This window comes from Phyllostomus hastatus, unplaced genomic scaffold (assembly GCF_019186645.2).
Source record: "Phyllostomus hastatus isolate PE091 unplaced genomic scaffold, TTU_PhHast_1.1 phas_scaffold_1066, whole genome shotgun sequence".
In the NCBI taxonomy this organism is placed as follows: Eukaryota; Metazoa; Chordata; class Mammalia; order Chiroptera; family Phyllostomidae; genus Phyllostomus; species Phyllostomus hastatus.
Window position 1 is genome coordinate 8,565,295 of NW_025334004.1, and position 16,698 is coordinate 8,581,992.

The following is a 16,698-nucleotide window of genomic DNA, read 5'->3' on the forward strand; positions in this document are numbered from 1 at the left end:
AGTCAGTTAATCAGGTAAATTGCTGTATATTTTAGTGTATTTCCTGTTTTGTCCTGGAGGAGGTGAGTGTAACATCCACCTACTCCACTGCCTTCTTAGATCCTCCAGGAGGGTTTTTTTGTTTTTGTTTTTGTTTTTACCATATGATCTCACCCATAAGTGGAATCTAATGAAGAAAACAAACAAGCAAGAAAAATATAACCAGAGGCATTCAAATAAAGAACAAATTCACATTATCCAGAGAGTAGGGGGGAAGGGATAACAGAGTGAGGGGGCAATGAGAAAGGTCATCAAGGAATATGTACAAAGGGAGATCTAAAATGGTGGTGAGGTATGTGGGAGCTGAACCCACTTGCTCATCCATCCAACTGGGACACCCAGCCTATCTTTTGAAGAATACAGTGAACAGCCAATGGGATCCCAGCTTATGTGATGTTTAGAAGCCAAAGATTGCAGAGGACATTGAAAAATAGGCCATAACTAGGCTGCATAGGGATGGTAAGGTCCATGGGTCCAAGGCTGCTGCAGTCCCTGGTCTGGCACCTGGCACTGGGGATGGTGGGTGCTGTATAGGGGCTTTGAAGGAGAGCCAGATCAGGGATTGTAACTTCACAGCTCCTTTCCCTCCAAGAGCAAGAAAGGTAGTCCTGCACCTGGAGAGACCTGGATGCTTGAAGTCACTGGGAAGAATAAAGACTCAGTGGGAGATGCACAGAAGCAGTGTTCCACCACTGGGACTGTGGCTGTACCACCATGTGGGACAGTACCAGAGAAGTTGGGGAGCCAGGTGACACCTGGAGATGGGAGAAGATTTGAGCAATGATGGACCCCAACCCCAATAGTTTCTAGACTGGTCAGAGAATTGGGCTGTGTGAAAAGCCAGTCAGTTGTTAAGAACAGTAGGTGCAAACAAGAGGAATTTACTCAAAAACAGGCTCTCAGCCACTGTTTAAGGACCTTTCATGCTGCAGCTAGGCCAGTGAAGAGGGAAGAGAAGGAACATGATTTGGTCCAAATTAGGGTGCCTCATGGACTGATTAAAGTAGGGTGGCAGGGGCTCAGGGGGTTTGCAGTCCCCAGAGAGTCTTAATTTAATAGGGGAACTAAACTGCCCTGAAGGGACTTAGTGAGTGTGCAGCACACAGACCATCAAAGAGGGAGGAGGGGTGCGAGTTGTCCCACTCAGTGCATCTCACGGACTAATTAAAGAGTTGTGTAACAAGGTGGATTAAAGGCACTGGCCTGCTGCATATGGACTGTGGGTATCCGTATGGAATTTTACTCATCACTCTGAGGGCTTGGGCTGAACATGGACACCTGTGAACATTGCAGCCCAGACTGAGTCCCCAATGCAGAACCACAGGAAAAACAAACAAACAAACAAACAAACAAACCCCAAGCCTAATCCCCTTCTGCATGCATCATCAATGAAGACCAGTAGAACCCACTTGGTGGATTCCAAGTCAGCAGAAGGCATTCTTTTCTTTTTCCTTTTTCCTTCCAAGTGTGAAGACAGTAAGACTTGGAGCTCTGAAAGGATGAAAGACAGATTCAGAGAGAGATAAGAAAGGTAACACCAACAACTGAGACAAAATTCACTTTGCTATCCTACAGGACTTGCATTTTATTTTTTAATTTCTATTTTTTGTTATTATATTTTTATTATTTTATTTCTTATATTTTAAAATACTTTTGATTTTTATTGTTTTTCAGGTACAGTTTTCTACTTTTACCTTCACCCCCTCCCCCACTACCCCAGCTTTCCCCACCTCCCCACCCTGTTTCCACCCCTCATGTTGTACACATGTTCTTTACTGTTGTTCCTGTAAACCCTTCACCCTTTTCCCTCATTATCCCCTCCCCTATCCCTTCTGGTTACTGTCAGCTTGTTCCCAGTTTCAATGTCTTTGCCTATATTTTGCTTGCTTGTTTGTTTTGTAGATTAGGTTCCAAGTAAAGGTGAGATCCTATGGTATTTGTCTTTCACTGCCTGCCTTATTTCACTTAGCATAATGGTCTCCAGTTCCATCCAGGCTGTAGAAAAGAATAGGAGATCCTTCTTTCTTTCTGCTACTTAGAATTCCATTGTGTAAATATACCATAGTTTTTTTGATCCATTTATTTACTGATGGGCACTCAGGTTGCTTCCAAAACTTGGCTGTTGTAAATTGTGCTGTTATGAAAATTGAAGCACAAGTTCTTTTGGATTGTTGTTTCAGGGTTCTTAGGTTATAATCCTAACAGTGGAATTGCTGGGTCAAAAGGTATTTCCATTTTTTATTTTCTGAGGAAATTCCATGCTGTTTAACATAGTGGTTGCACCAATATGCAATCCCATCAACAGTGCTCTAGAGGTCCCTTTCTTCAACATCCTCTCCAACACTTGTTTCTTGACTTGTTTATGATGGCCGTTCTGACTGGTGCAAAGTGGTATCTCACTTGGGGTTCTAATTTGCATCTCTCTGATGGCTAATGATACTGAGCACCTTTTCATATGTCTCTGGATCCTCCGATGTCCTCCCTGGAGAGTTGTCTGTTCAACAGCTTTGCCCATTTGTTCATTGGGTTGCTTGTCTTCTTAGAGTGGAGTTGTGTGAATTCTTTACATATTTTGGAAATCAAACCCTTGTCTGAGGTATCATTGGCAAATATGTTTTCCCATATGGTTGGTCCTCTTTTCATTTTAATACTGTTTTCTTTAGCTGTGCAGAAGCTTTTTATTTTGATGAGATCCCATTTGTTTATTCTTTCATTTATGTGCCTTGCTCTAGGGGACATATTGGTGAAAATATCACTGTGTGGAATATCTGAGATTTTCCTGCCTATGTTCTCCTGAAGGAATTTTATGGTGGTATGACTTATATTTAAGTATTCTATCCATCTTGAATTTATTTTTGTGTATGGTGTAAATACGTGATCAAGTTTCAGTTTTCTTCACGTAGCTGTTCAGCTCTCCCAACACCATTTGTTGAAGAGGCTATTTTTGCTGCATTTTATGCTGCTGCCAACTTGGTCAAATATTAATTGACCATAGAGACTTGGGTTTATTTCTGGGCTCTCTATTCTGTTCCATTGGTCCATATGTCTGTTCTTATGACAGCACCAGGCTCTTTTGATTACCATGGCCTTGTAATAGTGTTTGATATCAGGTATTGTGATCCCTCCTACTTTGTCCCTCTTTCTCAAAATTGCTGCAGCTATTTGGGGTCATTTATTCTTCCATATAAATTTTTGAAGTGTTTGTTCTAGATCTGTGAAATATGTCATTGGTGTTTTAATAGGGATTGAATTGAATCTATAAATTGCTTTGGGTAGTATGGACACGTTGATGACGTTAATTCTTCCAATCATGAACATGGTATATGCTTCCATTTGTTTGTGTCTTCCTTAATTTCTTTTTTTAGTGTTGTGTAGTTGGCTGAGTACAGGTCTTTTACATCCTTAATTAGGTTTATTCTTGGGTACTTTGTTTTTCTTGTTGCTATATCAAATGGGATATTTTTCCTGACTTCTGTTTCTGCTATTTCATTCTTGGTGTACAAAAATGTCTTTGATTTCTGAATATTGACTTTGTATACCACTGTTTTGCAAAATTCATTTATAAGATCAGGGAGTGTTTTGGTGGAGTCTGTAGGATATTCTATGTACATTATCATGTCATCTGCATAAAGTGACAATTTTTTTCCCTCTTTTCAATTTGGATGGTTTTTATTTCCTTTTCTTGTGTGATTGCTGTGGCTAGGATTTCCAATACTATGTCAAATAGAAGTGATGAAAGTGGACAGCCTTGTCTTATTTCTGATCTTAGTGGGGAAGATTTTAGTTTTTTCCCATTGAGTATGATGTTGGTTTTAGGTCTCTAATGTGTGGCCTTTATTACATTGAGCTATGCTCCCTCTTTCCAACTTTGCTGAGTATTTTTTTTTATCACTAATGGGCACTGTACCTTATCAAATGCTTGTTTTGCATCTATTCATATGATCATGTGATTTTTGTCTTTGCTTTTGTTTGGGAGATGTATTACGTTTATTGATTTGTGAATATTGTATCATCCCTGCATCCCTGGGATGACTCCCACTTGTTCAAAGGTGTATGATCTCTTTAATGTATTGCTAGATGCAGTTTGCCAATATTTTGTTGAGGATTTTAGTGTTTATGTTCATCAGTGATATTGGCCTGAAGATTTCTTTCTGTTTTGTGTCTATATTTGGATTTAGGATTAGGATGATGCTGGCTTCATAAAAAAAGGTTGGGAGTCTTCCATCTTCTTGAATTTTTTTGAATATTCTCTGAAATGTAGGAGTTTCCTTGTCCTGAAATGCTTTGTAAAATTCTCCTGTGAAACCACTTTGTCCAGGGCTTTTGTGTGTCATATGCTTTTTGATTACTGCCTCAATTTCATTAGCTGTTGTTGGTTTGTTCAGGCCTTTTGCTTCTTCTTCATTGAGTTTTGGAAGATTATATTTTTCTAGAAATTTGTCCATTTCACCTAGGTTTTCAAATTTCTTGGCATATAGTTCTTCATAGTAATTTTTTACAATCCATTGTGTATTTCTGTGGTATCAGTTGTAATCTCTCCTCTTTCATTTCTGATTGTGTTTATTTGGGTCCTCTCTTTTTTTCTTGACGAGCTGCTTAAAGGCTTGTCAATTTTGTTTTTCTTTTCAAAGACCCAGCTCCTGGATTTATTGATCCTTAGAATTGTGCTTTTAGTTTCTATGTATTCAATTCTGCTCTAATCTTGGTTATTTCCTTCCTTCTATGTGCTCTGGGATGGTTTTTTGTTGTTGTTCTTTGAGTTCTTGTAGGTGTAGGGTAAGGTTGTTTATTTGAAATGTTTCTATCTTTTTAAGGTAGACCTGTATCACTATGAACTTCCCTCTCAGGACTGCCTTTGCTGTTTCCCATGAGTTTTGCATTATTGTGAGCTAATTTTCACTTGTTTCCAGAAACTTTCTGATTTCTTCCTTGATCTCATTCTTGACCCATTCATTGTATAATAGCATGCTATTCAATCTACATGGGTTTGAGTGGCTTTGAGTTTTATCCTTGAGGTTGGTTTCTAGTTTCAGTCCCTTGTGGTCAGAGAAAATGTTTGATGTGATTTCAGTTTTCTTGAAATTATTGAGGTTTGTTTTGTATTCTGTCATATGGTCTGTCTTCAATAATGTTCTATGTGTTTTTGAAAATAATGTGTATTTTGCTTCTTTGGGATGAAAGGCTCTCATATATATCAGTCAAGTTCATTTGATCTAGGACATTGTTCAATGCCACAATATCTTTGTTCATATTTTGTTTGGAAGATCTATCTGTTTTTGACAGTGAGGTATTGAAATCCCCTCCTATAACTGTGTTGTTGTCAGTATGTTTCTTAAAGTCCTCTAAGATTTTCTTTCTGTATTTGGGTGCTCCTATGTTGGGTGCATATATATTTACAATGTTTATGTCTTCTTGATGGATTCTTCCCTTGAGTGTTATGAAGTGACCTTCTGGGTCTCTTTTTATAGCCCTTTTTTTGAAGTCTATTTTGTGTGATATGAATAATCTTACCCTGTTTTATTCCTCCTGTCCATTTGCTTGGAATATTTGTTTGGAGCCCTTCACTTTCAGTCTGTGTAGGTCTTTTGTTTTGAGGTGAGTCTCTTGTGGACAGAATATGTGCAGGTCATGCTTTCTTATCCATTCAGCTATTCTATGTCTTTTGATTGGAGCATTTAATTCATTTACACTTAAGGTTATTAAGGTATTTATTCATTGCCATGTTTTTGTACCTGTGTTCTTCTCTCTCTCACTTTTTTCTTCCTTTTCTTCAAGCAGTCCATTTAGCATCTCTTCCAGATCTGGTTTGGTGGAGGTGTATTCTTTGAGGCTTCTTTTGTCTCAGAAAATCCTTATTTGGCCTTGCATTATAATTGAGAGCCTTGCTGGATACAGTAGTCTTGGTTGCAGGCCTCTGGTTCTCATTACTTGCAATATTTCTTGCCATTCTCTTCTTGCTTGGAGTTTTTTCATTGAGAAGTCAGCTGCTAGTCTTATCAGGGCTGCCTTGTATGTTATTTTTTTTCCTTGCTCCTTTAGGATTCTCTGTTTGTCTTGGAATTTTACCATTTTAATTATGATGTGTCTTCATGTGGACCTATTTATTTTTTCTTTTTCTTCCTTCCATGTAGGGGTGTTTGCTTTGTTTGTTTGACTTCATTGTATGACTGGTTTTCTTTGTTCTCCCTTTCATATTGCATTTTAGTTTCTCTTCCTTCATTTCTCTAATATTCCTGTAACACACTACTGTTTGTCTTTCAATTTTAATTTTTATCCATATCATGTATTTCTTTTCTTCTTTTGCTGTTCCCATTCCCACACAGCATCTTTTCTTGGTCTTCATACATTTTACTGTCTTCTTGTGGTTTACTACTGCTGTGTTTAATCATTCTCTCAAACACCATACCAAGTTTCTATCCCTTGCTCTCACTATATCTCACCATGTAACCTAGCATACATGCTCTGCTTTCTAGAGTGAGCTCACATGGTTTTCCCCTCTAATAAGTGTCTTATCTCTTTTTCACCTTTTAAGAAAATGGCTAGTTGGATGAAATATCACAGTTATTGCTGTACTTCTCCAAAGAATCTCCTATCTTTTCTCCACTTATTGGTAGTATAAATCTCATAGAATACTCTACTTCTGTCATAATCCACTCTACATTTTCTCTGCCCTAGATCACATATAAGCTAAGTGGAAGTTTTGAATACCAGTAAACCTACTGAAGGAGAGAACTCACCAACAAAGGGGCCACCAGTGGGTAAAACCTAAGTACAACAAGAATGCCCACTCAAGAGGAAACCAATGGCAATGCTAGAGCATCCAGACAGGGAGATCAAAGAGACCACACCAGAGTCCCACAGAACTCCTACCATAGAAGTTCACCCTACAAAGACTGTTAGCAAAGCAGAGAATGGGGAATTGCAGAAACCAACAAAAAGACTCACCTAATTGGGGGAGATAAAGAAAGAACCTGCAGTTGAAAAGAAGGGAAGACTACTGACTAAAAGATATAAATATAATGGAAGCAAGGAAAGTATGAGATAAAGAGTTCAAAAGGATGGTCATAAGGATGCTCAAGGAACTCAAGCACAAAGAACTGAAAGAGAACTACAACAGTATGAGAAAGGAAATCGGAACTATAAACAAGAACTAGGAAGAAGTGAAGATGCAATTTCTGAAATAAGAAACAGACTAGAAGGAATTACAAGCAGAATGAATGAAGCAGAAGACTAAATTAGTAAGCTGTAAGCTAGGTAAAAAGAAATACCCAGGTAGAGCAGATGCATAAACAACAGACTTAAAATATGTGAAGATAGCTTAAGGTAACTGGAATATAACATTAAATGCAACAACATTCAAATCATAGGAATAGCAAAAGGAGAAGAATAAAAACAAGGGGTAAAAACCCTGTTTGAAAAAATAATGACAAAACTTTTTGACCTTGGGAAGGGGAAAAACCACACAAGTTCAGGAAGCACAGAGGGTACCAATCAAGATGAACCCAAAGAGGCATACTTCAAGACATACCATAATTAAAATGCCAAGTTTTAAAGACAAAGGGAGAATCTTAAAAGCAGCAAGAGAGAAATAAGAAGTAACACACAAAGGACCTCCGGTAAAGCTACTAGCTGATTTGTCAACAGAAACACTGCAATCCAGGAGAGAATGGCGAGAAATATTCCGAGTAATGAAAAGCAAAGGCCTACGACCTAGACTACTCTACCCGGTGACGTTCTCCAGTAAAATGGAGGGAGAAATAAGGAGTTTCCCAGACAACAGAAGGCTAAAAGTATACACCTCCACGAACCATCACTACAAGATATGCTAAAGGGACTGCTATAAAAAGAGGAAGGAAAAGAGTGAGAGAGCAACGCAGATACAAAAGGGGAAAGATGAATATGTACTTATCAATAATAATCTTTAATGTTAATATATTCAATGCTCCAATAAAAAGACATAGGGTAGCTGAATGGATAAGAAAACATGAGCCACACATATGCTGCCTAGAAGAGACCCACCTCAGAAAAAAAAGACCTACACAGACTGAAAATGAAGGGTTCCAAGAAAATATTCCAAGATAATGGACAGGAAAAAGAAGCTGGTGTAGTAATACTTATACTAGACAAAATAGACTTCAAACAAAAGCCATAAAAAGAGACACTGAAAGATACTTCATAATACTCAAGGGGAGAATCTACCAAGCAGACATAAACATTGTTAACATATATGTACCCAACACAGGAGCACCAAATATATCCAGAAAATCTTATAGGACTTCAAGAAAGATATAGATAGCAACACACTTATACTATAGGATTTTAAAACCCCACTGTCAAACATGGATAGATTTTCCAACAAAATATCAACAAGGACATTGCGACATTGAACAATGCTCTAGATTAAATAGACTTAACAGATATATATAGAACCTATATCCCAAAGAAACAAAGTACACATCCTTTTCCAAGGCTTTTTCCATTCTTTGGAATATTTCTACTCGAAATGTTACGTGGAATATTTTGAAAGACCATATGATAGGACACAGAACAAGCCTCAACAAATTCAAGACAATTGAAACCATATCAAGCATTTCTGACCACAAGGGCCTGAAACTATAAACCAACCTCAAGGAAAAAACTAAAAAACACTCAAATTTGTGGAGATTGAATAGCATGCTATTAAACAATGAATGGGTTAATAATGAGACCAAAGAAGAAATCAAAACATTTCTGGAAACAAATGAAAATGAACACAGGATACTCCAAAACTTATAGAACAGAGCAAAGGTAGTCCTAAGAGGTATGTACATAGTGATATAGACCTACTTAAGAAAGATAGAAATATTTCAAATAAACAACACAACCCTACATCTACAAAACTGAAGGAAAAACAAGAAACAAAGCCTAGAACAAGTACAAGGAAGGAAATAACTAACATCAGAGAAGAATTAAATGACATATAGACTTAAAGAACAATTGCAGTATTATAAATCCAGGAACTTTTTCTCTGAAATGATAAAAAATTGAGAAGGCTTTAAGCAGACTCATCAAGGAAAAAAGAGAGGATTCAAATAAACACAATCAGAAATGAAATAGGAGAGATTACAACTGATACCACAGAAATACAAAGGATTGTAAGAAATTACTAGGAACAAACATATGCCAAGATATATTAAAACCTGGGTGAAGCAGACAAATTTCTAGAAAAATGTAATCTTCCAAAGCTTAATAAAGAAGAAGCAGAAAGCCTGAATAGACCTATAACTGCTGATGAAATCAAAAGCAGTAATCAAAAAAACTTCCATCACACTAAAGCCCTGAACTGGATGGTTTCACAGGAGAATTTTACAAAACATATAAGAAAGAGTTAATCCCTCTTCTCAGATTATTCCAAAATATCCAGAAGAGGGAAGATTCCCCAACTTTTTTAGAAAGGCATCCTCATCCTAATTTCAAAATGAGATAAAGACACAACAAAGAAAGATATCTGAAGGCCAATGCCACTGATGAATATAGATGCTAAAATCCTAAACAAAATATTGGTAAACTGCATGTAGCAAACCATTAAAAATATCATATTCCTTGCATTCGTGGGGTTCATCCCAGGGATGCAAGGATGGTACAATATTCACAAATAAATACACATAATACATCACATTACAAAGGAAAAACAAAAATCATACAATCATATCAATAGATGTGGAAAAAGCATTTGATAAGGTACAACATCCATTTATGAAAAAAAAAAAAACACTCAACAAAGTGTTTAGTGTAAATAGGAGGAGCATTCCTTAACATAACAAAGGCTGTATGTGAGAAACCTACAGCAAACATCATACTCAATGGAAAAAAATTAAAAGTGTTCCCACTAGGATCAGGAATAAGACAAGGATGTTCACTCCCACCACTTCTATTCAAAATAGTATTGGAAGTCCAAGCAACAGCAATCAGATAAGAAAAAGAAACAAAGGCATTCAAATTCAAAAGGAGGAAGCAAAATAATTGCAGATGATATGATAGTGTACATGGAAAATCCTATAGACTCCACCAAAAAACTCCTTGATCTTATAAGTGAATTTGGAAAAATGGCAGAATACAAAGTCAATATTCAGAAATCAAAGGCATTTTTGTACACCAAGAATGAAATAGCAGAAACAGAAATCAGGAAAAATATTTCATTTGATATAGCAACAAGAAATATAAAGTACCTAAGAATAAACCTAATCAAGGATGTAAAAGACCTGTACTCAGCCAACTGCACAACACTGAAGAAAGAAATTAAGGAAGACACAGACAAATGGAAGCATATACCATGTTCATGATTGGAAGAATTAACGTCATCACAATGTTCATACTACCCAAAGCAATTTATAGATTCAATTCAATCCCTATTAAAACACCAATGACATATTTCACAGATCTAGAACAAACACTTCAAAAATTTATATGGAAGAATAAATGACCCCAAATAGCTGCAGCAATTTTGAGAAAGAGGGACAAAGTAGGAGGGATCACATACCTGATATCAAACACTATTACAAGGCCATGGTAATCAAAAGAGCTTGGTGCTGTCATAAGAACAGACATATGGACCAATGGAACAGAATAGAGAGCCCAAAAATAAACCCAAGTCTCTATGGTCAATTAATATTTGACCAAGTTGGCAGCAGCATAAAATGCAGCAAAAATAGCCTCTTCAACAAATGGTGTTGGGAAAGCTGAACAGCTACATGCAGAAAAATGAAACTTGATCTTGTACTTACACCATACACAAAAATAAATTCAAGGTGGGAAAAAGACTTAAATGTAAGTGGCAACACCATAAAACTCCTTCAGGAGAACATAGGCAGGAAAATCTCAGATATTCCACACAGTGATATTTTCACCAATATGTCCCCTAGAGCAAGGCACATAAATGAAAGAATAAACAAATGGGATCTCATCAAAATAAAAAGCTTCTGCACAGCTAAAGAAAACAGCATTAGCCCTTGCTGGCGTAGCTCAGTGGATTGAGCGCGGGCTGCGAACCAAAGCATCACAGGTTCGATTCTCAGTCAGGGCACATGCCTGGGTTGCAGGCCAGGTCTCCAGTGGGGGCCATGTGAGAGGCAACCACACATTGATGTTTCTCTCTCTCTTTCTCCCTCCATTCCCCTCTCTAAAAAAATAAATAAGTAAAATCTTAAAAAAAATGAAAAAAGAAAACAGCATTAAAATGAAAAGAGGACCAACTATATGGGAAAACATATTTGCCTATGATACCTCGGTCAAGGTGTTGATCTTTAAAGTACGTAAAGAATTCACGTGACTCTACTCTAGAAAGACAACCAATCTAATTAAAAAATGGGCAAAGAACTTGAACAGGAACTCCTCCAAGGAGGACATACAGAGGGCCCAGAGCTATATGAAAGGATGCTCAGAATCACTAACCATCAGAGACAGGCTAAGTACAACCACATTGAGATACCACTTCACACTGGTCAGAATGGCCATCATAAGTCAACAAACAACAAATGCTGGTGAGGTTGTGAAGAAAAGGGAACCCTTGTGCACTCTTGGTGGGAATGTAGACTGGTGCAGCCACTGTGGAAAACAGTATGGAATTTCCTCAGAAATCTAATAATAGAACTGCCTTTTGACCCAGCAATACCACTTTAGGACTTATACCATGAGAATCCTGAAACACCAATTCAAAAAGCGCCTATATAACCCAAAGTTCATAGCAGCACAATTTATAATAGCCAAGTGTTGGAAGAAACCTTACCACCCACCAGTAAATGAGTGGATAAAAAATCTGTGGCACATTTACACAATGGAATACTACACAGCATAAAGTAAGAGCTCCTACCCATCACAATAACATGGGTAGATTTGAGAGCATTGTGATAAGTGAAATAAGCCAGGTAGTGAAAGGCAAATACCAAATCATCTCATCTATAAGTGGAACCTAATGAAGAAACCAAATAGCAAGCAAAATATAAGCAGAAACATTGAAATAAAGAACAAAGTGACAGTAACCAGAGGGGAGTGGGTAGAGGGATAATGATGGGGAAAGGAGGAAGGGTCATCAAGGAACATGTATGAAGGACACATGTGCAAAGGCAAAGGGGGTAATTTTGTGAGTGGTAGGTGGAGAAGGGTGGTGTGGGAGGGGAGTGGTAAGGGGAAACTGTAGACAACTCTACTTAACACTAAAAAGTAAATAAATGTGAATAAACATTAAAATAAAAGGTTAAAAGAACTCCATTTATTAGTTTACCTTTTTGGTTTCACTTATCTGGGTTTATTTTTGAAATAAAAGTTTCTCATTCTATTTTTATTTTAGACAAAGTAATCCATTTTATAATAATTGTTCACTTGTACTAGTTTTTCTTATACAACATGAATGCGTCCTGTGTTTTTACACTTATTTCTTCAAATACATGGATTCACCCACGATCTCCTTCTCTTTAGTCTCTGCTCTTGCTTGTACACATGATTTTTTAACTATTCCTTATGCATAAAACATTGTGGGGTCCCTATTGTTTCTCTATATCACCCTTTAGTTTTCTACAGTCCTTGCAGACAAATGATGTTCACCACTGATAAGTTTAATTATAAAATGATATAAAAATGTCCCCTTTAAATGTTTTTTCTTTCTCTTTTCTTCCTAATCAAAAGGTTCAAAAGGGTACAACTAAAGGCAGTGAATGCCAATTGAGTATTTTTCAGAAAACTGTTATTTAACTAGCTAGGTTGAAATAGAACACTCAGGTTAAGGTAAAAGTGATGTCTTGCTTTTTTGCATGTTGAATATTTTTCTGTTAGAGAATTTGTAGGTAAGGCATTACTTTAAAATATCTAAAATTACCTTTCCCTGTTATTTCATAAATAAAGCATTTCATTTGTGCATTTTAATGATGTTTTAAAATTGTTTCTCATTCTTTAGCATCACCGTGTGATCCCACTTTTATCCTGGGCTGTGCCCCCTGCAATGTGATATGCTCCATTATTTTCCAGAATCGTTTTGATTATAAAGATCATAATTTTCTAACCATTGTGGAAGGGTTTGAGGAGAATGCTAAGATTCTTAGCACTCCATGGATATGGGTGAGTCCAAGATTGTTTCTCCCCAAGGCCTCCTTTATGCTTTTACCAATGTACTAATTTCAATATTAGCCAAATGGTGAAGTGAGGGTGGACACCACAGTCCTTCCCAGAACTCATCATCATAAAATGTTCATCTGGGAAATTTGGCCAAACCTTTTAATGATAGACCAGAAAAGGCATTTCCAGAATACAGAACTGGAATTCAATCCCATAGACCATTTCCAGTGGTTTTGCTACTAAATGCCAAAGCCCAATTTCCCATAAAGTACTTTGTTAACTTCCCCAAAACATGGCTGTAGCATTAAATGGACTTCTCATTTCTTCAAAGGCTTCCATTACCCTCAAGTCTTGTCATCTAATCAACACTTAGTGACTTCTTTAGAAAATTAGCTGTCAGAAACATATAAAATTAGGAAGGAAGAGAATATCTCCTTCAAGAAGGGAGTATAGTTTGGACCACAGATGCTGCTAGTGAACACAAACTGCAGGAGGAGTATTTGATGCTTCACTTGGCATCCTGACAATTATTGTGGGAAAACCAAATGATTCGTTACATGTTGTATGAACCATAAACAAATATTACAATTTTACTTTGTGCTTAGATGCTGCGTTCTCCAGTCTACATAAAAAATGATGATGTCATCTTAGAGACGTCACTTAACAGCTCTGGTGCACAATTATTTTATATGTAAAATGTTGAATCATGTTTCATGGTCTCGTCAGCATCCTCCCAGTTCTAACTACTGATTTGATGTCTGAGGCTACTGGAAAGAAATAGAAATATCAGGGTTTACTTTTGTGTGCTCTATCAGGCTTCCCTAACTCTCTTCACTTTTGCTATCATCTACAAAATATTAATCATAGTATTTTATGCCACCCCATATTTCAAGACTACAGGGAAGAATTGATGTAAAAAGTGAGAAAACATATACAGAAGTTTTTATTTGATTTATTTGTTTTATTTTAAAGAGTTTATTTTTTGCCCTGCCTAGTGTGGCTCAGTTGGTTGGGCATCATCCCTCAAAGTGAAAGGTTGCTGGTCAGATTCCCAGTCAGGGCACATGCCTGGGTTGCAGGGTCAGTCCCTGGTCAGGTGTTTTTATAATATAAACACACCGTATGAGTATAGGAATGACTATCATCTTTGATCCTCAGTCAGAATTTTCTCCCTCAATGTAGAAATAAACCTATCAATGTAGAAAATTACTTACTTATAAAATAATAATTCCCCTCAAGACAAAGACCACATTTCATTAATAGAGTACCATTTATAACCAGGGCTTATGATATGGTATATGTCTTCATTAAATGTTTCTTATCTAATACACTATTGTTTTCTCTTCTAGCTCTGCAATAATTTCCCTATTCTCCTTGACTATTTCCCAGGAAGTCATAACAAATATTTAGAAAATATTGCTAATTTAAGAAGATATATTATGGAGAAAGCAAAAGAACATCAAGCATCCCTGGACGTTAACAATCCTCAGGACTTTATTGATTATTTCCTGATCAAAATGGACCAGGTAAACAGTTTTCAAGAGATCACTTATTTTGATTGTGCCTCTTGTGGTTCATTGAATATTTTTTTGTATTTACCAGTGATATTTCAATGGTTAAGCAAGCAATCCTGTCAAGCATTTTAAGGACATAAAGTGTGTATGAATCTACACTAAGCATTATGGAAAATACAATATTAAATAGTGAAATAAAAAGCAAATTGTTAACTAACTGGACTACATTAGTCCTGTTTTGAGGTACTAATAATCTACCTGAGGGGAGACAGAGTGACACCTCAGGACACATGGAAACAATTACAAACATATTAAAAAATACACAATGGCATAATATGAAAACATACATTATCATTACATACAATGTATAAGAGAATGAAAAAGACTGGCTTAGCCTGCTGGGTTTCCTGCCTATCCAGTGATTGGAAGCAAATCTTCATAAATTTACAGTGAAGGAGAGAGGTGCAGAAGTTGTTGTGAGAAAGAGGTGGATGGAAGAGAGAAGCCTCATAGAGTGCAAAATAGAAAGAATTGGTATAGGATTGGAAGTGGAGGTTGATATTGGTAAGCATGAGTTTTATACCATTTGTTGAAAAGACTATTTTTCCCACATGTGTTGCCTTTGCACCCTCATCAAATATGAATTGACTGAAAATGTGAGGGTGTATTTCTTTGATATCAATTCTAATCCAATAATATCTGTGTGGCATTATTCTAATGCCAGTAACACACCTTCTGATAGTGTTAATTACTAGATTTTTAGTGAGTTTTGAAATTGATATTGTGAGTCTTTTAACATTGTTATTGTTTTTCAAGATTCTTTTGGCTATTTTAGGTCCTCTGAATTTCCATATGAATTTTAGGATAAATATGTCAGGTTCTGCAAAGAAGTCAGTGGGACTCTGGTAGGGATTGCATTAAATTTGTACATCATTCATAGAATAATACCATTTTAAGAACTGAAGTGAAATTCACATACCCTGCAATTTACCATTTTACAGTATACAGTTTAGTGGTATTTAAGTACATTCCTTGATATTAGATAACCACTAGCTTTCTCTAATTTCAAAACATTTCCATTACTCTGAAAAAACTGGATGATTCATTAAATGATCTCTCCCCATTTATTCTACTCCATCTCCTGTTAACCTGTAATCTGCTCTGTCTTTTAGAGGTTCATCAAGTTGTGGTATGTATTTTTAGTGGCTGAATAATATTCCATTTTATGGACATATCATACTTTATTTTTTCATCATCTATTGATAGACATTTGTATTGTGTCTACCTTTGGCTCTTATGAATAATGATGCTATAAAACTTTCTGTACAAGTTTCTTCATGTATGTGTTTTCATTTCTGTTGGGTACATTCCTAGGAGAGGAGTTAATGGGACATATGGTAATTTTATGTCTAACATTTGAGGAACAGCCAAACTTTTCCTCAGTGACTGCAACATTTACATTCCCACTGGCAGTGTCTGAACAAGGTACCTATTTTCCCACACAGTGGCCAATATTTATTTTCTATTTTTTGGCAATTATTAAAGCTATTCTAGTCAATATAAATATGTAACTTTGGTTTTGATTTGCATTTCCTTGATGACCAATGATGTTGAACATATTTTCATGTGGTGTTCCCCATTTGTCCATCTTCTTTGGAAAAATGTCATTCAAGTCCTTTGCCTCTTAAACATTGTGTTGCTTGTCTTTGTTGTACAGCTGTAAGAGTTGTTGGTATATTTTAGGCATTAAACCTTTATACAGATGTGAAAGGCAAATATTTTCTCCCATTATGTAGCTTGTCACTCAACATTCTTGATTATATCCTTTGATGCTCAACCCTTTTTAAAAAATATATTTTATTCATTATGTTATTACAGTTGCCCCATTCCCCCCTTCACTCCCCTCCACCCTGCACACCCTCTCCCACCCACATTTCTCCCCTTTAGTTCATGTCCATGTGTCATAAGTTCTTTAGTTTTTACATTTCCCATATTATTCTTACCCTCCCCCTGTCTATTTTCTACCTTCCATCTATGCTACTTATTCTCTGGACCTTTT

General features: G+C 36.6%; 1 protein-coding gene across 1 annotated transcript in view; it reads left to right on the forward strand.

Annotated features, from left to right (window-relative positions):
• Window positions 1–16,698, forward strand: part of LOC123829142 (cytochrome P450 2C19-like) — a 68,126-nt gene that overhangs the window by 32,784 nt on the left and 18,644 nt on the right. The window contains exons 4-5 of the mRNA XM_045854698.1: window positions 12,968–13,128; window positions 14,475–14,651. Coding sequence (XP_045710654.1) covers window positions 12,968–13,128; window positions 14,475–14,651 — 338 coding nt within the window. The remainder of the gene's footprint in view (window positions 1–12,967; window positions 13,129–14,474; window positions 14,652–16,698) is intronic.